This window comes from Chaetodon auriga, chromosome 6 (genome assembly GCF_051107435.1).
Source record: "Chaetodon auriga isolate fChaAug3 chromosome 6, fChaAug3.hap1, whole genome shotgun sequence".
In the NCBI taxonomy this organism is placed as follows: domain Eukaryota; kingdom Metazoa; phylum Chordata; class Actinopteri; order Chaetodontiformes; family Chaetodontidae; genus Chaetodon; species Chaetodon auriga.
Genome location: NC_135079.1, coordinates 1,383,424 through 1,406,118, shown reverse-complemented (window position 1 = coordinate 1,406,118; position 22,695 = coordinate 1,383,424). Strand labels below are relative to the sequence as shown.

At 48.2% G+C, this 22,695-nt stretch overlaps 1 protein-coding gene across 1 annotated transcript; it reads right to left on the bottom strand.

The window, feature by feature from the left end:
• Positions 1 to 142: 142 nt before the first annotated feature.
• Positions 143 to 22,695, bottom strand: lamb1a (laminin, beta 1a). The gene is made up of 33 exons (XM_076733845.1): positions 22,562 to 22,695; positions 21,087 to 21,301; positions 19,718 to 19,856; positions 18,842 to 18,915; positions 17,634 to 17,822; positions 17,379 to 17,442; positions 17,097 to 17,299; positions 16,026 to 16,146; positions 14,895 to 15,083; positions 13,852 to 14,028; positions 13,620 to 13,732; positions 13,030 to 13,109; positions 12,012 to 12,147; positions 11,751 to 11,909; positions 11,407 to 11,534; positions 11,013 to 11,133; positions 10,228 to 10,429; positions 9,192 to 9,335; positions 8,845 to 9,076; positions 7,809 to 7,972; positions 6,972 to 7,196; positions 6,511 to 6,728; positions 6,302 to 6,398; positions 4,651 to 5,020; positions 4,194 to 4,378; positions 3,489 to 3,730; positions 3,197 to 3,406; positions 2,949 to 3,093; positions 2,077 to 2,284; positions 1,701 to 1,842; positions 1,437 to 1,613; positions 1,150 to 1,309; positions 143 to 1,020 (listed from the first exon to the last, which is right to left on the bottom strand). The coding sequence occupies exons 1-33, from the start codon at positions 22,590 to 22,592 to the stop codon at positions 881 to 883; spliced, it is 5,400 nt and encodes a 1,799-aa protein (XP_076589960.1). The 5' UTR covers positions 22,593 to 22,695; the 3' UTR covers positions 143 to 880.

The window sequence follows — 22,695 nt, the reverse complement described above, 5'->3', positions numbered from 1 at the left end:
TTCTGAATCTGAACGTCACTCGGCTCTGTTGGTGTTTGAGTGGCAGAAAAACCCTGATGGTTAACTGATTAAATCGACATAAACAGACAAATAACAGACACGTTAGCCGCTGTTAAAGACACCAAAGGGCAGACGACGCACTCTGTGATTGGAGGCTTTTATTAAAAATCTTTTTGGGTTTAAAGTTTTGGTCATACAGAACTAAAAAAAAAGGTTGCAGTCACATGGTTCAAACATTCCCTGTTTCATAACTTTAAACTTTGACACTGGAATCAAACGATCGACAGTTTGATTTTATTACATTCACAAACACATTCAGGCGATTTTAAAACTCAAAACTCCAATTTGAAACTTTTACAGCAGCTAAACGTTTAACGAAGCTTCTCATTCAATTAAAAAATGATTTTCTCATTGAACCAAACGTTTCAGCTGCTTCCAACTTTTCTTCCAAACTCAAATTTTAAAGGACTTGATGACTTTTGCAACTCTTGAAAGATCAAACTGTTCTTGAACGTTTCATATTTAATTATCTGCTTAATGTCTTTCACCTTTGTGTGTCAGCAGAGTTTAAAAGCTGATGTGTCGTCAATAATCCTCAAATATCCCAAATTAAAAGGTTTCATTTCAACCAAACATTCAGTATTTTGTCACAGTCGTTAAAAAAAACTTTGGTTTTATGCAAACGTGGATATTTTGGAATTAAATTCTTTCTTTTTTGGTTTAAAAATTGAGTTAATGAAGTTTATAGAAGGTCAGAGGGCAGCGTTCTCACCTCTGATTGGCTGCTGAGGAAAGGTCAAAGGGTCAGATTGAGCTTTAAAATATGGGTCATGTTCCTTTAATTCCGCTCACTTTGGCTCCCCGAATATGACCTTTGACCTTAGAACACACAGGTGCTGTAGACGGTGACCTTGTGGCTGATCTCCTGCAGCAGCTCCTTCACGGCGGCCTCCAGCTCCACCAGCTGCTCCGCCTTTACCTCCAGCGTTCGCTGGTTGTCTTCGTAAGACTTCTCCAGATCTGAAAGACAACACGTTTTACTACTGCGTGATCATGATCGCGTTACATTCACACAGTCTGGAACTGTAATGGCGGTGATGTGACATCACATCAGAACATTGAGGGTGGAGGCAGGAAGTGTGATGTCACCTTTGAGCAGCTGCAGTTTGCTGCTGGCGTTCAGAAGCAGGTCTTTGGCCTCCTGCTGCAATGACTCCGCCCTCTTCTTCGCGTCGGTCACGCCCCCTGCTTTCTGACCAATCAGCTGCTCTACTGTGGCGTACTTATCTTTCAGCTCTGAGTCCAGGTCCTGAACACACACGACACCATTAACACACACTGATTTCATGATATTTGTCAGAGTCACTCCAGGAGAAACAGACTCCGCAGGTGTGTGAGTGTCCTTCACTAATTGACGGTCTGACAGGTGAACTCACCTTCTTGACCTCCTCTGCGATCTTCCCGATGCTCGCTGCGTCCTGATTGGTCCGTTCTGTGCTCAGAGTGACGTTCGCAGCTTTGTCTCTCAGCACCGTCACGTCCTGCTCGAGCCGCTGCAGCCTCTGGGTGGCGTTGTTCAGCTTCAGCTCCGCATTTGTCGTCTCTGACTCAACCTGAACGCAACACGGGCAGATGAGATGTTAGCGTCGTGTTTGTGACGTCAGTGAAGTGCACGTTTGAATCCGCGGGTCAGTACTGACGGAGGACAGCAGGTTGTTGGTGTTCCGGATGTCAGCGGCTGCCTGCTGGATGGCGCTGCTGGCGGCGGTCTGAGCTCTCTGAGCTTCTTTAAGAGCTTGCTTCACCTTCTGCGCCGAGTCCTTCACATCCACCGCCTCCTCACTGAGAAACGCAGGAAGTCACATTTCATCAGATTATTACAAGCTGTTAGAAAAAAACTTTAAGAACTTTGAAAGACCAAATATGAAGAAAATGGAGAATGTCACAAAGGTCAGCCAAAGATTAGAACGTGTTGAGAAGAACCTTCTTAAAGCCCAATTGGGCTTTGAGTTCCAGCAGAAAAGATGTTTGTTTTGAAAGAGAAATAATGGACCGTGCTCCTCAGGTAGGACTCACCTGGCTCTGCGGGCCTGGTCCAGCAGGTTCTCGGCTCTCTGGATGTCTTCGGCGCTCTGCTGCAGGATGGTCTCCACGTGTCCCAGCTCTCCCACCTTCTGACGGATCTCATCGGTCAGGTTCTGAAGCTGAGCCGGCGTGGTGGGCATCTGCATGGCCAGAACCTCGTTAGCCACAAGTTCAATGCTCTCCAGGTCTGCAGCGTCCTCTGAAACAACGGAGACAGGCGGTTTGTTTCTCCCCTGTCTGATCACATGACCTTTTCTAATCCGTCACACTTCTTCAGACATTTGAAAGAACTTCCCTTCTTGGTCAAACACTTGATTTTAACTGAACGTCTTGAGCCTTGAATAAACTTAGATAACTATCTGACAAGACATCAACAACATGAAGTTTGGTGGTGGTGGTTGGTGGTTGCCACGGTGGCAACACTGTCGCCTCACAGCAAGAAGGTCCCGGGTTCGATTCTCGCTGCGGGCACCGGGGGTGTGTCCTCCACCATGCCTTCGGTGCCTGCTGCTTGAGGAAAAAGGCCTTTCTGTGTGGAGTTTGCATGTTCTCCCCGTGTTCACTTGGGGTATCCTCCATAAAATATACCCCCACTAAAAACATGCAAGAAGATCACCACCTGACCAATGGTGACACAAGGAACTGGGTCCCCGGGCGCCGGTTGGATGGCAGCCCACCGCTCCTGGTCTGCCGCGGAGGAAGGACAACCAGGATGGGTTAAAGGTGGAAGATAAATTTCACCAGTGCATGGCGTGTGTGTGGGCATGATGCATGTATCTGTGTGACGAATAAAGGGGATTGTCCCTCTGATTCTTCTCTTAGGGTTAGGGTTAGGTGGTGTTAAACAGGAAGTGAGGACATACGTGTGAGGAAGTCTCTGATCTGCCTGATGAGACTTCTCAGCTCCTCGTTGCTCTGGTCGACTCTCTGTTTGGTTCTGTTGGTCTTCATCAGGACGTCCTGAGCGCTCTGCTTCGCCTCGTCTGCTTTCAGTTTGGCCTCTGACACCTGGAGACAAAACACAGGTCAGAACATCCACCTGAATCTGAGCCAGCTCAAGCAGGACCCATCAGAACCAAATCCAGCCCAGACCAGGACCCGTCGGACTCACCATCTTGGAGAGTTTCTCCACTTCCTCCATGGCGCTTGTGATTTCCTGTTCAGAGTCTTTGGCCTTTTTCCAGGTGTTGCTGGCTGTGGTCACCACACCGTCACATCCTGTACCTCCACACCTGACCTGCCCCTCAGAGTCCACACATCCCAGACCTCCACAGGGAGAGGACGAGCACGAGTCCTGACCTGATGGTGAACTGCCACAGGTCTGAAAGAACCAGGAGAGACCAGAATTTAAAGACGGACGCTGTAAACTGAAGGAGTTCCGACTGAATCTAACCCTAACCCACCTTGTGGCTGATCTCTGATAGGTCCAGAGTCTGCAGTTCTCCCGCCAGGTCATCCAGTCTCTGAGCATGCTCAGTGTGTCTCCTCAGGAACTCCTCTCTGGTTTGGTTCATCTTGTCCTCTGTGAGTTGCCGTAGAGCACCAGAGGCTTCCACGAGGCTGCCCGGGTCAATGGTGGAGGCGTTCGCTCGAGCTTCGGCTGCCTCAGACTGCAGGAAATACTTAGTGATGCTGTCTGTCGCCCCTGGCAGCAGACGGGAAGGACAAATCAGTTGGGAGATCCACAGTGGACTTTATTCAGTTTCTACTGGAGTCCAGCACCCAAACAAACCATTCACGATCAATATCATTCACTTCATTTGGTGAAAAACCCAAACTTTGATGAACCTGATCCAGGGACAGTTTTCAAACAGCCCACTCAGACGCAGCTGATCCTGTCCTCTGTCCAACTGAACACACTCTGAGACTCAAAGTTCACTGACACCATGAACAACTGACACACTGTCCTGTCCAGAACATCGCCGAGGTCAGGTGACAAGTTAAACCACTGGAGGGCAGCAGAGGCACGATTTTCAGGCAGTGTTCAAGCTGCAGTCAGCAGGATCTGCACAGACCGTCCACCTGTGTCCCCTCCCACCAAACCCACAACTTGAAGAGGCAGCAGCACTCTGCCCCCTCACAGACGTTTGACCTTTAACCTTTCTCACCTCTGATGTCAGAGTTCTTGATGAACTCGACCTGATCGAGCAGCTCCTGAACCGTCCGCTCCAGTTTCTGAGCGTCCGCCATCACAGAGTCCAGTTTTGTTTCTGCCGCGGAGTCCGAGCCTTTCACCTGGACCAGACTCTGCTCGGTGTGGTTCAACATCTGGCTCAGGGCCCCCATCAGGTCACTGAGGGAAACACACACACACACAGGTCAGAGGTCACAGTTAAAATTAATCTGAGCTGCTTTAATCTGCAGATTTAAGTTAATCTCACCTGGCCTGTTGCTGCAGGTTCAGACTCAGATTAAAGTTAGTCTCACCTGGCCTGTTGCTGCAGGTTTAGACTCAGATTAAAGTTAGTCTCACCTGGCCTGTTGCTGCAGGTTTAGACTCAGATTAAAGTTAGTCTCACCTGGCCTGTTGCTGCAGGTTTAGACTCAGATTAAAGTTAGTCTCACCTGGCCTGTTGCAGTAGCTCCTGGATCTCGCTCAGCGGTTGTGAGGCCGGGTTCTCGTTCAGGATGACGCGGATATCGGAGATGCTCTTCTCCATGCTGTCGATGGACTTCCTGTACGGTCCGCTGACTCCGCTGGCTTTAATGGTGTTGACCTTGTTGACGAGGCGATGCGTCTGATTGGTCAGCTGACCGATGACTTGGTCCCACTCGGCGAAGCACTGGTGGCAGCGCTGGCAGTCGGGGAAGGTGCCGGAGAAGCCGCGAGCGCAGACGTCACAACGTGGACCGGAGACGCCCTCCACACAGACGCAGTGGCCGCTGGCTTTGTTGCACTGCTGCTCGGAGATGCCGCGAGGGTCGCAGTCACATGCTGAGACAGAAACACACCGACGGTTAGAGAGACAGATGGAGACAGAGACAGATGGAGACAGACAAAGACAGACAGAGACAGACAGAGACAGATGGAGACAGACAGAGACAGAGACAGACAGAGACAGAGACAGACAGAGACAGACAGAGACAGAGACAGACAGAGACAGATGGAAACAGACAGAGACAGATGGAGACAGAGACAGACAGAGACAGAGACAAACAGAAAGTCATCCTTTGTTTCCAGATGTGTCTCATTTCCGTCTCTTCATCTGATCTGATGAACAAAAGAGACACAAATACAACGTGACCCAGATCTGTTGTTGGGTTTAATTAAAGGCTTCATCCTCCACACACACACACACACACACACACACACACACACACACACACACACACACACACACACACACACACACACACTCACAGTTCATCTTTCACAATCTATTTAGATAAAAATGTTTAAACTTTAATTTAGTGTAAAAACATTTCACAGGAAGCGTCAGAGACAAACTGTCTGACTCACTGTTCAACAAAACATGTGCTGAGAAGATTCATGGGCGTGTGTGTGTGTGTGTGTGTGTGTGTGTGTGTGTGTGTGTGTGTGCGCCTTAAACATCTGGTTTGAATCAAACATCGCTGAAGCTGCTTCCAGCTGCAGAAACAACAAACCTGAGGCAGCCTGAGGTTTTGCTTTGATTGAGTGAGAAAGAAAGGAAGCAGCAGAGAAACGTGCAGAGCTCGTCCCGACAAACAGGAAGCGTCACAATGTGGAGATCCTCTGAGGAGCAGGAAGGAGACCGGGACGGTTCATGATGACCTGAAGGTGTTCAGAGCACCGCGGGGGGCCCAAAGAGTCCCTTTTATTTTTCTTTCTCACTTTATTTCTTCCTCATTTCTTTTCTGTCCCTTCCTTCTCTCCATGTTTCTTTTCATGTTCAACCCCCTTTGGACCCCCAGCCCCCCTTTGTTGATTCCGGGTATACTTGGGAGGTTCAGAGAACATCTGGACTTAATATCAGTCACAGCAGGTCACAGCAGAGGATGCAGGAATGCTCCCACGTTACAGAGCCTCAGATCTGGACTGAGATCTGGACTCTGGCTGAGTCCTTCACATTCAGGGGAAACTGAGACTTCAGGTTCTGTCCTGTTCACACGAAGCGTCTCCGTCAAAGAAAAGTGAAACTAACCGATCAACCATAAATCTGACGCTGCTGTTTCTTTTTAAAAGCACGTCTGTTTGACTGACGACGTTCCAGCAGGAGGTCTGAAGTGAACGTACCGTGACATTTGACCTCGGGGTCTCCCCAGAACAGCTCTTTGCACTCGCTGCACGTTCTTCCTCCGAAGCCGGGATGACAGGAACACTGACCGCTGATCTGTGGACGAGAAAGAAGCAGAGAAATCGTCAACATGAACCAGGAGTCGATGGACTGATTTATGCGATTTAAAAACATCGACTTCCATTTTGAAGTGTGATGAGCTCGTCACCTCGTTGCAGGACGCCCCGTCGGAGTGTTTGGGGTCGCAGCCACAGGCCTGGCAGCCGCGGCCGCTCGCCATGTTCCACGTGTCGGGCGCGCAGCGATCGCAGTGTTGACCGATGACGTTGGGGAGGCAGTGACACTGACCGCTGCTGCGGTCGCACTGACAGCCGCCGGACGACGGACAGCTGGACGGGTCGCTGCCCAGCTGGTTACAGACGCACTCTGAGGACACGAACGACACATCATCAGGATTCATCGAGGGTTGAACTGAGAGTCCGTCAAGACTTCAGACTTTAAAAGATTTTGTCACAATTTTAATGACGTGAAGATTTATTGCAGATTTTGTAAATATTCTGTCAATAATTCAATAAAGTTTGGATGAAAAAATTTTGTTAGTTTTCAAATCATCTGTCTACTGGTCGCCACTGGTTGCCTTGGTAACCCAGTTAAATCCAGCGTACTCACTCCTGCAGTCCTGCTGCGTGGCGTTGCCGTAGTAACCCAGCCTGCAGCTCTGGCAGGCGGCGCCCTCGGTGTGGTAAAGACAGCGCACACACTCGCCGGTCCGGGCGTCGCACGACTCCGGGTCCAGCATGTCGATGTTGTTGTTGCACTGACAGGGCCGACACTGCCCGCCCACTTCCCCTGGGTTTCCATAGTAACCAGGTGAGCACTCGTCACAGCGGCCACCTGCAGGAAGAAGGAGGCGGAGTCACGGACAAAATGTAAACCGTTTTCATCAGACGTCAGTGAACTCCCGACACTCTTCCTCTCGCTGACGCTATTTTAGACCTGGAGCTTTGCTGAAGTGTCGTTTCAATATTTAAAGCTGACAGCCAATCAGAAGCCAGTGATGTCACCCTGCAGGTTTATACAGGTAAGTACAGTAATAAACTCAGCAGATCGTTAAGCGTCTCAGCAGGATGTTTTGCGACAGCTGGAGGTTTGAAGTGGAAACAAAAGGAGAGAGTGTGTGATTGGTGCGTCCGTCAGCTGATTCCAGGCTCAACGTGTCATTTCCTGTGTTAATAACAGAGTCGCATCACATTCCTGCCCTCAGCATCTGTTTACATCACACCCAATCACACAGCTCATTCTCTTTAGATTAAAAGCTTGTTTGTCTGCAGTGCAGTTTATCCTGCTGAGGAGCTCAAACTGAGCTCAGACTGTAATTATTCCCTCCGAGTGTCTTTATTCTCACATCTGTTTGACTTTTATGACAAACTTCTTCATCAGGACATAAACTCGTGGACAAAGTGGAATCTTTGTCTGTATGTGGCTGGATGTTAATAAAGTTTTTACCTTTATATCCGCTGCTGCAGACACAGACGGCCTGCTGAGAGTCAGCGCCACGATAACAGCTTCCAGCAAACTGCCGCAGGCTGCCAGGGCCGTCGGGACACATGCAGGGACGACAGTGGTCACCTGACCCCAGCACTGGGTCGCCATAGTAGCCTTCCAGACACCTGAACAGAGGTTAGGGTTAGAGAGGAAGTGATGGGCAGACGTCGATTTAATGATTCAAATGATTGGTGAAAAGAAACTGAGGGAAAGTTTCTTCACTGTTATAGCATCATCACAGGTGTGACATACTGTTCTCAGACCTCTGCAACTGGTCCTCAGACCTCTGCAACTGGTCCTAAGATCTCTGCAACTGGTCCTAAGACCTCTGCAACTGGTCCTCAGACCTCTGCAGCTAGTCCTAAGACCTCTGCAACTGGTCCTCAGACCTCTGCAGCTAGTCCCCAGACCTCTGCAACTGGTCCCCAGACCTCTGCAACTGGTCCTAAGACCTCTGCAACTGGTCCTAAGACCTCTGCAACTGGTCCTCAGACCTCTGCAGCTAGTCCTAAGACCTCTGCAACTGGTCCTCAGACCTCTGCAACTGGTCCCCAGACCTCTGCAACTGGTCCTCAGACCTCTGCAACTGGTCCTAAGACCTCTGCAACTGGTCCTAAGACCTCTGCAACTGGTCCTAAGACCTCTGCAGCTAGTCCCCAGACCTCTGCAACTGGTCCCCAGACCTCTGCAGCTGGTCCCCAGACCTCTGCAACTGGTCCTAAGACCTCTGCAACTGGTCCCCAGACCTCTGCAGCTGGTCCCCAGACCTCTGCAGCTGGTTGTCAGTTCAAAGGAACTTGAGTTGAGTCGATGTGGACAAAAGCATCAGCCAAGCTAATGCTACGTCTTAGCTTCAGTTGATGTTTGCTTAACAAATGCTGTTGTTTAACCTTTGAAAATGGTTTGTCCATCTCTTGGTGATGCCCTTAAGAGCCAGGCTGTCATACTGGTATATATCACCTGTCACAGTTCATGTTATATCACAGGTGTAACTCACCTGTCACAGGTGTGTCCGCTGGTGTGGTCCCTGCAGTTAATACAGCGTCCGGTGTCGGGGTCGCACTCATCAGCATGTCCGTTGCAGGAGCAGGGTCTGCAGGTGGGGAAGCCCCAGTGACCCGGCAGACAGCGATCGCACTGCCTCCCGTACGCTCCCGGAAAACAGTCACACTGACCGGTCAGCTGATCGCAGAACAAGTTCTGTGAGCCCTGAGGGTTGCACGTACACTCTGCGAACACAAGAATACGGCTGTTCATGACTGCAGGGACCTGAACTGTCACTTGGTCCTCTTACAAATTAGACTTATTAAGATGTATTGATTACAGACTGATCAGGGTTCTGACCTTTGCAGCCGTTGGGTCCGAACTGGAACGTGGTCGGAGCACATCTGTCACAGTTCCTGCCGACTACGTTGGGGCGACACTGACACTGACCGCCGGTGGGGTCGCACACGGTGCTGAGGGAGCCCTGAGGGTCACACCTGCATTCTGGGAAATGGAGTCCAACACAGGAGACATTTTAGACCACCAGCAACCTTCAACAGTACACAAAAACAATACATTCTCCACAGATCCTGTCTGGGAGAGTGTTGATGACAGATATATGAGCCAGAAGGTCTGAGGACGTTTAAGGAATGTGAAGAAGCAGAAACCAGTCGAGTCTTGTTCCGGAGGAAGAGGATCAGCGAGACAGAGACATCGATGAGAAACGTCAATAACAACAGGACAGAAAGAGGGAGAGCATCTGAGTGAAAGATAACTCAGTGGCCGTCCTGTGAGAACCACGTATCTCCAAAAAGTTTGACGAGCTCAGAAAAACAGGCTTTTTTCAGCTTTGTGACGATGCATTTTCAGCTGATCCGAGAGTCTTTTTTTAAGAGTTTATTGAGAACTCTTCATCCCTCAGTTCAGCACAAAGATTCAAAATCAACACAGCAGGAGATACAAGCTTTTCACTGGATGGGAAGGAATCTGAAGAGTAACTGAAGCTGTCAAACCAATCGGAGCTCTGACCTGCTTCATTCAGTCAATTCACTCTACGATATTTTAATCAAACAAACAAAACCCACTGATCTGATCCTCAGTGTGTGGAACAGAACCAGGTTTTATTAAACCTCCTCTCTGTTCTCAATCCACAGAGGTCAAAGGTCAGAGTTGAGCAGCAGAACAGAGAAATTCTTTCCGAGCATCTCCACCTTCTTCTCCTGTAAGTTTTCTCTGTCAGCTGTGTTCATACGAGTGATTCAAGTCAGATTCATCAAATCCTCCAGAATTTTGTTCGGACTTCAGAGAAAATTCTGGGCCGACGTTCATCTGGTGACACAAGCACGACTTCAAATGTTGTAAATGTTGTAGTCAGATTTAAGGTGGACCGCTGTACCTTTGGCTCCCTGGTGCAGCATGGCGGAGATGCTGAAGATGAAGTTTTTGCAGATGTCGGTCATCGGCGACTTGATGACACTCTGGCTGTTCTCCAGACAACGATAACGTTGGAATGTTTCCCATCCCCTTCCCCCGCCGGAGTCGCCTCCCTCTGAGGCCGTGAAGATCTCCAGATTCTTGCAGTGAGGCATCAACACGATCTGAGGCAGAAGAAAAGCATCAGAGTGATTGAGAGCTCACTGCCCGCAGGCGTCTTTAGAGAGAGCAGTTTCCATTTATTGTGTTGATGTCACGTGACGTCACATGATTGAGCAACAGAGTAAACTCAAATTGCTATCGTCACTCGCCGACCTCTGTCCAGCGTCAAGGCCGGCATCAGTATCTAATGTGGTTTTAGAGGGAAAGTTATCATCACCCCTCTGGGGGAGTAACGAGGTCAGAGCCCGGACAGCAACAATGAATCCATGAATCGATGAGCAGAATATTTGTCAGCAACTTTTTTGATAACCATGAATCATTTCAGTCATTTTTCAGCTCTTCCATTGGGAGTATTTTCTGTTTTGGATCACAGTAAACTGAATATATTTGAGCTTTGGACAAAACAAGATGTTTAAAGACGTCACTGTGGACTCAGAAAATATGATGAGCATTATTTCTCTATTATCTGACATTTGATAGATTTAATGATTCATCTACTGAAAGAGAAAATAATCTGCAGATTAATCAATAATGTAAATAATTAAACTGTAAATTAGTGTTGCTTTGTTTTCAGTGTTTCCTCACCGAGTCAATGAGTGTGTATGGAGACTGGACGTCGCTGAGGGCCGAGTACAGTGGCAGACTGAGGCGGACTGTGTAGTTCAGACCAGATTCAAAACAAACCGATCTGGGAAGAACCACATACCTGAGGGGACAGACAGGAAACAAGAAAAACTCTTCACTCACAGGCATCTCTCACAATCCCCAAAGAAAAGTGAGTTTAACTGCACCAAAAAGTCTGGCTGTCACTGAGCTTACATACTGCTTACTGAGTTCCACTTCAGAAACTAGAGGATTGGAAACCACAGCGCTGAACCGGTTCTACCACGAGTACTGCTGCCACAGTGGCTCACGAACAAATGAAATCTGTCACGTAGAAAGGTTTTTTTTGGAAACTGCGTTGGCTCCTGAACGTTACCGTGAGCCGGGGTGAAGTGAGATCATCTGGTTGTCGTCGTCGGGCACAGTGTTGACACAGCGACTGTCCGCTCTGATAGGTCCAGGTCTCATCACTGTCATCAGAACCTCCTCCCATTGGTCAGGCAGCTGCAGGACCAACAGACACATGAAAGGTTTCATAGTTTCAACTTTAAGCCTCTTCTGTGTGTTTTTCTTCTTTCATTTTTCTTTAGTAAAAAGAAAGTAAAAGTAAGCCTCCTTTCATTTGGTGACATATTTACACAAACTTTGAGCAAAATAGGGGAAACTTACGGGAAGTGTTCTAACTCAGGGCTAAAATATAGGAGGGTTGACAGGTCTGACCTGAGGTTCGTAACGGATGAGGATGTCGTACTCCATGGAGTGGGGGATGTTGTCCACAGAGAACTCCAGGAAGGCCCCCTCTGGGACGTTGACCAGACCGATGCCTGTCCAGGTGGGACTACGGTCCAGAGGGTGGGGCCTCGGGACAACTGTTACTCCCTAAAGAACCAAGACATGAAGACATGAAGACTGATCAAACGACCTTTGGCGAGCTCACATGTGATAAAAGGTCAAGGGTCAGAGGTTACAAAGGTGACTCACAGGTCCAAACTTGGCGTCCTCAGCCTCATACGTGTAGTGATCCAGAGCGATGAAGTAGAATCCGGATTCGACCTGATCGCAGCGACGACCGAACATGTGATCTCTGCAGATGCACTGACCGCTCACCTGATCACACCTGCAGGAAGACAGGAAGTGGAAAATGTGAGAAAAAAACTGAAGCAGATCAAACAGCTGCTTGTTTGCGCTTTGCTAGGTGTTTGTTAGCTCTTTGTTGGCTGTTAGCTCTTTGCTAGCTGTTTGTTAGCTCTTTGTTGGCTGTTAGCTCTTTGCTAGCTGTTTGTTAGCTCTTTGTTGGCTGTTAGCTCTTTGTTAGCTGTTAGCTGTTTGTTAGCTGTTTGTTGCCTGTTTGCTTGCTCTTTGTTAGCGGTTTGTTGTTTGTTTGTTAGCTGTTAGCAGTTAAGGTCTCAGTATGCTTCACACATCCATCACATCCCTTTGAATTATGTTAATTCATGTTTATCTTCCTGTCATGTGATTCGCAGCTGCAGCTCCTTCCTGGTTTGTTCTGTGAAACGAAGAACTAGAAGCTGCTTAAATTTCTTTTTCTTCACACAGATTCTCACAACTACTCTCTCTGATAATGTCTGACAATGAGCCCCATCATTGCCACATTCAGACGTTGATTTATTTGTCTGCCAAGTATTGATTTTCTATTTTTATTACTATTTAAAATGGGCAAAATCATATTTAACTGTAGAGCTGCATGCAGCACACTGACTCTCTGAGCCCCTTCTTGGCCCTCTTTCTCTCTGAATGAATGAATGAATGAATGACGAAGCCCTCTCCTCCCCGCACTCTAAACATGACCATGTGTGGGAGGAAGGACTGTTGTTGGCTTTTCCTCACAGAGAAGCTGGTTGGCTGAATTCCTGAACAGAAGCAGTGGATTGATTTGTGATCAGAAACCTCCACAAACAGAATCAACTCTGCCGCGAGACGACACACAAACACACAGAGGGCAGTTAGCCGTTAGCCGCTAGCACTGCTTTGAACTCACTGGTTGTTGATGGCTCCTCCTAGGTCACAGTCACATGGTCTGCAGCCATCCATGTCATTACTGAGACCCCAGTGTTCAGCCTGAGAACACACACACACACACACACACACACACACACACACACACACACACACACACACAGAGCAGATGTCAGAGACGTGTCATTAAGTCATTTTCTGACCTCCCAGCTTGTTTCTGTTTGTAAGAACCTGTTTTAAGGCTGTGAGAGGAAGTCATTCAGGCTTTCATCTCCTAAACACACAATAAACACAGAAACACACACAATAAACACACAAAGACCTCCCACACATTCACAGCTGCAGCTTTTCCTTCACACACTCAGTTACAGTCTGTCTGCACTAATCTGACTTACATACATACCATGTGACCTGGTTACCACACACACACACACACACACACACACACACACACACACATTTTTTCTGCTGTTTACATTTGTCTCACTCCAGCCTGACTCGCTGAGGATTCAGGGCTGTGAGCTGACTGGTTGGATGAACTCCTGGTCTGATGTCATTGGCTGTTTGTTTGGGATTCAGACTGTGCAGACGTATTTTAACGTGTCTTCTCACCACACACTGGTCACAGTCTCGTCCGGTCACCAGACGTTTGCAGAAGCAGCTTCCTGTTTCGCTGTCGCAGGGGTTTCCTCCAGGAAGTGTTCCCACGGGGCTGCAGGTACATGCTGAACACGGTGACACACACAGTCACAGCGTGAGCGTATGTGTGTGTGTGCTGTATGTGCTGTGACATCGTCTTTGCTGTTGTGTAGGTGTAGATATGGTGTTGTGTGTGATTTCGTACCCTTGCATCCTTCGGGCTCGTCGCTCAGCCCGTAGTGCGCCTCTTTGCAGCGCTCGCAGCGCTCACCCTCCACATTGACTTTACAGCGACACTGACCGGCGATCAGCCCGGCCCGAACGTCCGTCATCCCGTCACACATTCCTCCATTCAGAGAGCCCAGGGGGTCACAGTTACACACTACGGAAACACACAGGGGACAAAATTCACTGTGAGGATGAAGATTTCACCGCAGAGGATCAGTGAAGACAGATTCGTTCAGTCTGGACCATCAGCTGCAGACAGGAAACTGGTTTCAACTGAGACTCCAGGTTCAGTAAAGTCACTCCTACAGGATGATGACAGGAAGTCCAGACTGATCCAGGAACAGTCTGAACAACAAACTGTCTGTCTGTCCTGGAACTTAATGCGTGTCTTTGGGTGAGTTAAAACCACGTTTTACAGTGTAGAGGTGAGTTAAAAACCAACATGTTTTACAGTGTAGAGGTGAGTTAAAATCAGCATGTTTTACAGTGTAGAGGTGAGCTGAAACCAACATGTTTTACAGTGTAGAGGTGAGTTAAAATCAGCATGTTTTACAGTGTAGAGGTGAGCTGAAGCCAACATGTTTTACAGTGTAGAGGTGAGCTGAAACCAACATGTTTTACAGTGTAGAGGTGAGTTAAAACCAACATGTTTTACAGTGTAGTGGTGAGTTAAAACTAACATGTTTTACAGTGTAGAGGTGAGTTAAAATCAGCATGTTTTACAGTGTAGAGGTGAGTTAAAATCAGCATGTTTTACAGTGTAGAGGTGCTGTCCAGGTGCTTTCTTCATCACTTAAGACAAGAAAACGTCCATGTCTATTAAATATTGAGGACAGATGAAGAACTTTAAGATACTATTTTTTAATCGTCATAAAAATCTTTCCTTGTTCAGACTCAAATCAAACCTGATTTGCTGTCAGTGGATCACAGCTCTAAGCCCATTGGTTCCCACTGAATCCTTCGAGCTTGAGCACAGCGTTTCATTTTAAAGCACAGATCAGACCCCGGTTCTGGACTCACTCTGGCAGATGTTGGGGTCCCTGACGTCTCTCTCTGGATGCTGGTAGTAAAACGGTTTGCACTGCTCACAGTTGTGTCCGGCCGTGTTGTGTTGACAGTCGTCACAAACGCCTCCGCTGACGTTTCCCGAAGCCACGAACACGGCCATGTCGAAGTGACACGAGTCCGAGTGCTGGTTACAGTTACACTCTGCAGACGCCACAGAGAGAGAGAAGAGATGCAGCCGAGTTCAATTCATTCAGTCACAGACTGCAGCAGCTGTTTCAGATCAAAGTCAGGATGATTGATTATTGATTACACATCAGACTGTTACATATTTAACGACACCATCAGAACCTCATTCTGTCCTGTTTACTCGTCTTTTCAGGTACCGGGAACACTGATCACTTAAAGGTGGAGCTAGAAACACTGCCGACCGCTGATTGGTCAGAGACTCAGCGTCGTCTGCGCTCTGATGTAGGATTTCCCATCTCTCCTGTAATTTACACAGTGGTGTCTTACTGCCTGAGGCCTGTTCTCAAACAAAGCTCATCTGCTCGGTGTGATAAAAACCACATACTGAGAAGAAAGAGCACGAGGCATTCAGTGTCCTCCACCGTGTTCTTGTTGCATATCTCAGTGTATAACTTGCGTAGTGAGCGTCATTGAGCAGAAAAGTGATGAAAGTGATGGTGAACGTGAGCGCAGCAGAAGAAAAGGTTAATGGACAGAACAGGTCACAGTGTGCCAGCGAATAAAGCTGCAGCTTCAACAAGAAAAGTCTCGTCTGATGTGTCCAAACTGCCAGACAACCTGAAGAGGTCTCGCCCCGAAGACACGGTGACAACCCCACCTACATTTAAGCAGATCTATGGTTTAGCTGCATGTTGGTGCTGGTTAGCTACTGGTTTCAAGGGAACTATACTGAAAGAGTTTGGTGGAAACGCGGCTGAACCTCAGGTATCAGGTTAGCACTGCTATCAAAACTTTAAAACTAGTCCCAGTCCACCAGCAGACAGCAGAGACTGAGTTTGTACTGGTCATCTGCCAGAAGAGACCAGCAGACAGCAGTAGAGCTCAGTAGAGACCAGTACAAACCAGTATAAACCAACAGAGGCCAGCTGAAACCAGCAGAGACCAGCACGGACTCACTCTTGCAGGCGTTGGTGTTGCGTCCCTCAGCTGGTCTCCAGGGCAGGTCGTGGTGGAAGTCCTGACACTGCTCACAGTTCAGACCTTTAGTGTTGTGGTTACACATGCAGTGACCGTGAACCTGAAGACACACAACACACAAACGCTCATAAATACATGTGATCAGCACATAACTGATCAATCAGTGACTCAACCTGCAGCTCCAATCAGCTGAAACATCCATCAAAAGATACTGATCATACTGACATCAGGATCCAACTTTAACAAAGGTTTTACTGTGTTTGAATGTTGTGATGAACTGAAAACTGTCGTCAGAGGAAAGTTGATTAAAAACTGATGTTTTCTATCAGAATCAGTCCAAACAGGTTTTATAAAGTCAGTAACTGGAAGAAGTTAATGTGAAACTGGTGCAATAAAAACTGCATCAAAGCGCCGACATTCCTCCTGTTTCCTGAGTCAATACAATATTAATGAAAAGACAACAGATGTGAACTGAATGATGAACGAGTGAATCATCGTCTGCAGCTCGTTAACATTCTCAGCAAACAGACTCGTTGGTTCGTTCACATTCAAAATGGGACTGTTCCCTTCAGGAAGATCCACCACTGATCCACTACAGGCTGCCAGCTCCCTGCAGGACTCACCTGGTCCCCTTCAGGACCGACCCTGCCCCCTTCAGACCCTCCCTGTCCCTGCAGGACTCACCTGGTCCCCTTCAGGACCGACCCTGCCCCCTTCAGACCCTCCCTGTCCCTGCAGGACTCACCTGGTCCCCTTCAGGACCGACCCTGCCCCCTTCAGATCCTCCCTGTCCCTCCAGGACTCACCTGGTCCCCTTCAGGACCGACCCTGCCCCCTTCAGATCCTCCCTGTCCCTCCAGGACTCACCTGGTCCCCTTCAGGACCGACCCTGCCCCCTTCAGATCCTCCCTGTCCCTCCAGGATTCACCTGGTCCCCTTCAGGACCGACCCTGCCCCCTTCAGACCCTCCCTGTCCCTCCAGGACTCACCTGGTCCCCTTCAGGACCGACCCTGCCCCCTTCAGATCCTCCCTGTCCCTGCAGGACTCACCATGCCCTCCCTGGTCTGCCCCGCTCCCTGGATGGGGGCACACTCGGAGGCGTGTCCGTAGCAGAAGCAGTTTCCTCGGACCACCATGTCGTAGACGGCGTAGTAATACTTCTCCTTGATCTCCATACGAGAGTCCAGCAGGTTGTCCCCGAGCGTGTGCAGTTTGGTGAACTTCACCCGCAGGTTGGTGATCTTCAACATGTCTGAACAAAAGGTCAATAGCAGGTGATCAGTGACAGATCAATAACGCTGACAGTCATCGGCCGATGTGAGGAAACCTACTCTGGATTCTGGGGCTGTAGGGATCGTCGATCTTGAACGCTGGGTCCAGAACTCTGAAAATCACCTGGAAAACAACGAGATTTCAGCCAATTATTCGACTTTCATCAATCACAATGACATCACAGCGACACCTCACCAGGTGTGTTCCGCCATCATTGAGCCAAGACGTTACCAGGCTAGCTTAAGAGCTTTAGGCGGTCGAGCAGACCAGAAGAGCTCCATCTAAAGACGTCTACAGTCGGAGTACTGCAGTACCTCTCCTTCAGTCGATGGCTCGATGTCGGAGTAGCGCGAGTCACAGATGACATCATCGACCTTCTGCATTGGACCTTGAGAAACAGACGGGAAAGAAGTCTCGCAGTCGTAGGCGAAGTAACGATAAACCTGCCACGTCTTCCCGAAATCAGCCGACCGCTCGATCACCATGGCAGCGGGTCGAAACGTCTGAGGGGAGAGAACGACGTTAGAAAACCTGAAACATCATCGACGGTTCTGCTGATCCCAGCGACCATCAGAGCAGACTCAGAACGTCTGAACAGCTCGCTGTGACACTTTAAACAGCACCGATCAGCTCTGCAGGTTAAACAATGAAACAGCTTTAATCTGAAAGTCTGAACTTCCTGTTAGAGCCGAACCAGCAGACCCTGATCCACATCCTGTAGAACCTTTTACACACTGAGCACTGAAGAGGACAGACCAGCTGATGTCTGCTGGAGGTGGAATCACCTCATCCGATAACAACCTGAGAAATCATGGATTGATTTTATTGACTGAGTTTATTGATTTTAAGCGACTGGTTTCATTAGTCCACCTTCGCGCTGTGGAGGTTAATCAACGGTATTTCCAGTCTGAACCAGTTTGACTCTGCTGTTTGTATCTGAACGACTTCCACAATCATCTTCACTGCGCTTTAATGTGTTTATGTGATTCTGACGCTAATGATAAACTACAAACAACATCGGTCAGTGAAGAATCTGTTTATTAGTCTGATGCAAGGCCTCTGAGTGTGTGTGTGTGTGTGTGTGTGTGTGTGTGTGTGTGTGTGTGTGTGTGTGTGTGTGTGTGTGCCGGACCTCCCAGGCAGCATCATGACAGCAGCCTCCTCTGAGAAGTCGGCGGTTGTGTCTGAATCATTGGTTCAGTTTCAGACACTCGCTAATCATCAGCACTGACAGCTGTGATTTCCACGTCTACAACATGCGAAGCATTGCATTGTGGGATTGAATATGTCATCCACACTATATATTTAGACACTCAGATAAAATGGCGGACGGCAAATATAAACAGGACGTGACTTCAGAGAGGGGCCGAACTGAACGTGTTGTCACAGGACTCTGACCAATCGGAAACCAGTGTTTCTTTGTTTAGCTGGCCTCTGAACGTCTGGTCTTCTACCTGAAGACCGTCTCACCATCTGCTCACCGAGGTCACGCCTGTAGTCATGTGATCTGAGTAGAACTCACCTTGAAGGTCATGATGAGGTGAGTGAAGTGAAACTCGGCCTCCAGGTTCAGCTGGATGGTGACGTTCTCCAGTCCTGCAGACAGCAGAACACCAGTTCAGACCAATATATGATCAATCTCCTGGATATCGACTAACTGGAGCAGTACGTTACACAACAGAACATCAGTACAACATGAGTACAAACCATCGAATACTACTTAAACTGGCACTCTACAACCTGTCTGTTAATTCCCAAAAATGGATAAATCTACCTCAGTGGCCGTCAGTGTGTGCAGGTAAACAAAAACAAAATGGGAGGACCACAGGGCTCAATGCTAGGACCACTGTGTGTCTGCACCGCTGAGCTCATGATGTGTGCAAATACAATAAACATTAACAAAGGAAAAGGAAAATGTCGCTGAACGGTTCAACAGCTCCTAAACGCTGAAAAGACTGTAACTAAGACAGAAATTTAGAGAGTGAGTCTGTGAAAACTGCCCAAACGTTTTAACGACGGATGAATTCAAACACTTCGGTGTCACTGTTTGACGTCGAAAAACTTTAAAAAGCTGAGTGAAATTGAACGTTTTAGCCACTCTGACAGGTCAGGCACCGAACACCTTTTCAGGTGCGCTGATTCTGACTCATCCTTCATAATGCACTCGTGTTTGAGTCATCCTTAAAAGCCCCTCCCTCCGGGAAGACTTTGGCTTTGCTCAGTTTGAAGCCACCAAAGCAACATAATTACACTTAATTAACACTTAAGTACAAATACTTCAGTTAGTCAGACTGTTTCCAGCTGTGAGTCCTGAACCTGTAACAACACGACTGACTGAGGTCAGAGGAGCAGCTCACCTCTGCTGACCTCTGACCTCTGACCGTGTGCTCGTTCTCACCGTTCTCGGACTGCCACCAGGTCTTCAGTCTGTTGGGAGCGAACGTGGTGACGACGTTCTCGATGCGATGGCCGCCGGCCTGATCCGTGAGCTCGTCGTACGGGTCCGCCGAGTCGCACACGAAACACTTCTTCTCCTCCTGGTCGAAGGGAGACAGACGGAGGGCAGCGAAGGGTTAATGCTGAGCCGGATTCCTCAGATTCTTCTCTGCTCGCTCAGTGGAGATAAGACCACCGCAGACTCTTTCACACAAATTAAGGCTTTTTGTAAACCAGTCGAGTCTTTGATTCGCCTCCTGCTTTCAGCAGGAACTCGAGACTTGTTGAACTAAAGACGGTTCAACCTTTTAAAGCTCGACTGTTCCTGCCGTTTGTCATAAACACTGACTTCACTGACTGAGAGCCACAGTCTGATGATGCTGATCAGGAAGTGACTCTGAACGCGTTCAGCTGTAATAACTGTGACGTTCGCAGCTGCATCACGAGCAGCAGGAAGCTTTTTATTAGACCTTTACCTTCTGTGTGTTCAGGCCATCAGGGAGGCTCTGCCCACTCGCACCAGTCGACACAGCACTTCAGGTTTAGGTTAATACCTGACTCTGGAGCGCGCACACCTGAACTGGTGAAGTCTGTCCACGGGGATTTGACGTGCGTGTTTTTGGCGCCCCCTGTGGGCGGGGCTCAAAATGCTTTGGTTAGCATATCACGGCCGAAGACGCGAAGACAGATTTATGACACACACAAATGGTTACAGCTATTTTCCTGCTAAGCCCCGCCCCTTGCGGAGTCTACTGGTTGATGGCCATGCCTGTCGACCAATCTGGTTCATTTAAAACAGAATCTCGGCCGCACATTGCTGCATACCCACAGCCACAGTTTGCCAAACATTTGCATAAAATCCATCATGGTGGACTTTTACGGTCCAGCAGTCTGTTTTTGGACGGCGCGCTGAGCCGGACTCACAGCTCCGCCATCGGCTGGCTGACCCGAACACTCGTCACTGAGCTCGGTCGGCTCTGCGTCCTCATTCAGTTTGAAGCGTCTGTGTTTTCTCCACAGAAGCATCCGGACAAACATCTGTCTGCTGTCAGAGCTCCATGTCTCCTTATAGGGAGGCGATTTTACACAGGAAACAGTGCAGACTGCAACACACACGCGCTCTCTCTCACACACACACACACACACACACACACACACTTTAACCAAACACTTTTCGTCTCTAAACTTTGCTGAAACCATCTGAACTCTGGATGAAAACAGGCTGAAACGTCTTCAGCTTCAGTCTGAACAAACTGAAGTGAAACATGAAATCGCGGCTGATAAACTGCGACAGACGTCGTCGTGTTCCTGGTCAGCAGGTGTTCATTTACCTGCAGGTGGCTCACGATGCAGAACGGCTCGGGTCGGCTCAGTCCGCAGGTGGAGGTGGATGAGAGCTGGTGGGCTCGGCCAATCAGAAGGTCTCCTGTTGCTGGGTAACAGCTGCCCTCTGTGCACACGTCACTGAGTTCTGGGAGGCTGAAATCATCCAGGGCCCCGCCCACAGAGGCCCCGCCCTCCTGAGCGCAGGTAAACACCTGCAGAGCTGAAAGCAGAGGCTCTTATTGTGAAAGTCTGAGGTTCCAAATAGTCAAAACGTCGTTTCCTGTAAACTTCTCCTGGAAAAGGTCATGAGGTCAAAGAAAGACATGAAGGAGACTTTAGACTTTAGGAAAAGACGACGAGAACAATAAGAAACGAGGCCGCGGCGTCATGAGACGGACGAGAATCTGGACTGACGAGTGGACGAGACCGAAAAACTCACGAAGACTGAAGTTCTCCACGGTTCTGTTTAGAACGTGGACTCGTGTGGCGAAGGCGTTTGGACGTGTGATGTCACGTGTTGCTGCTGTGAGGAATTATGGGTCAACACTGTCTCCTGTCCTCTCCTAAAGGACGGTCCATTGGACATTTTCTACTTTTCTCTGATTTACCTTCGATTCTGTCAAACAGTTCAGAAATCAGAACATCTGATCTGTGGTCAGATTTACCAAACATGAAGCTGCAGAGTTCAAAGAGACGGACGAAGATTTTAAACGTGTTGAAGAGCAAATCGAACATCATCTGAAAAATCAGCCAACAGAAAATCTGCACAGCTGGAGGTTTGGACAAAAAAAAGTTTTCTTTATTTCTCTAATCAATCAATGATCGACAGATTGATGGATGAAGAAAAGGCTCTGCTTCATGTGATCACGTGATGCTTTGTTGTCTTTAATTTCAGCTTCAGCTTGTCCTGAACTGATTTAATCACACATCAAACAGGCTGATCTCAGATCAGATTTCATCCGTGAACTCATCAAAGGATCAAACACTTTCATGTGAAATCTCTTTAAGTTCGCTGAGCTTCAGGTCTGATCGCAGATCTCAGTTTACAGAGAAATCAGCAGAAGTTTCTCAGTTTGTTGATTCAGATTGTTTTCGTGAATCAGCTGATTTCTGTCTGTTCAGCATTTTCACGATGAAACTGAAAAACCTCCGTTTGATCTGAACGTGTTGTTTCATCAGGTGAGAGTTCAGATCAATAAATGACTCCAACAGTTAATCGATCACACAAACAGATTCTGATTGATTTTCTGTTCCTGAAAATCTCAAATCCGAATTCTCTGATTTTTTCTTTCTTTCTTTCTTTCTTTCTTTTTTTTTTTTAATGTGAAATAAAGTTAAAACTGAAGTGAAGGTGAATCAAACTGTTTCCTCTGAAATGGAAAGTTTGACTTGAAAACTTTATTTCGATGCATTCTGATGGACAAAGAGAAAAAAATCTGTTAAACTTTATGAAATTTATGTATTTTGGGCTCAGACTCACCGAGCAGCACCGCGAGCTGAAGCTCCAACATGATCCGGATCCTCTGATGAAAAACTACAAGAAAAGGTTCTGAAAACCTGGGACCAGGACTTCAGACCAAGCGAAACCTCCAGAGTCCAGACACTCTTCAGACC

What these genes read in the sequence shown, in the direction of transcription:
- lamb1a (XM_076733845.1), bottom strand. Translation starts at nt 22,592, where the DNA reads ATGTTGGAGCTTCAGCTCGCGGTGCTGCTCG. An exon ending in CTGGTGGCAGTCCGAGAACG is followed by an intron (nt 18,916 to 19,717) that starts GTGAGAACGAGC and finishes TGCTGTCTGCAG; the next exon opens with GACTGGAGAACGTCACCATC. An exon ending in GGCAGACCAGGGAGGGCATG is followed by an intron (nt 16,147 to 17,096) that starts GTGAGTCCTGCA and finishes GTGTGTCTTCAG; the next exon opens with GTTCACGGTCACTGCATGTG.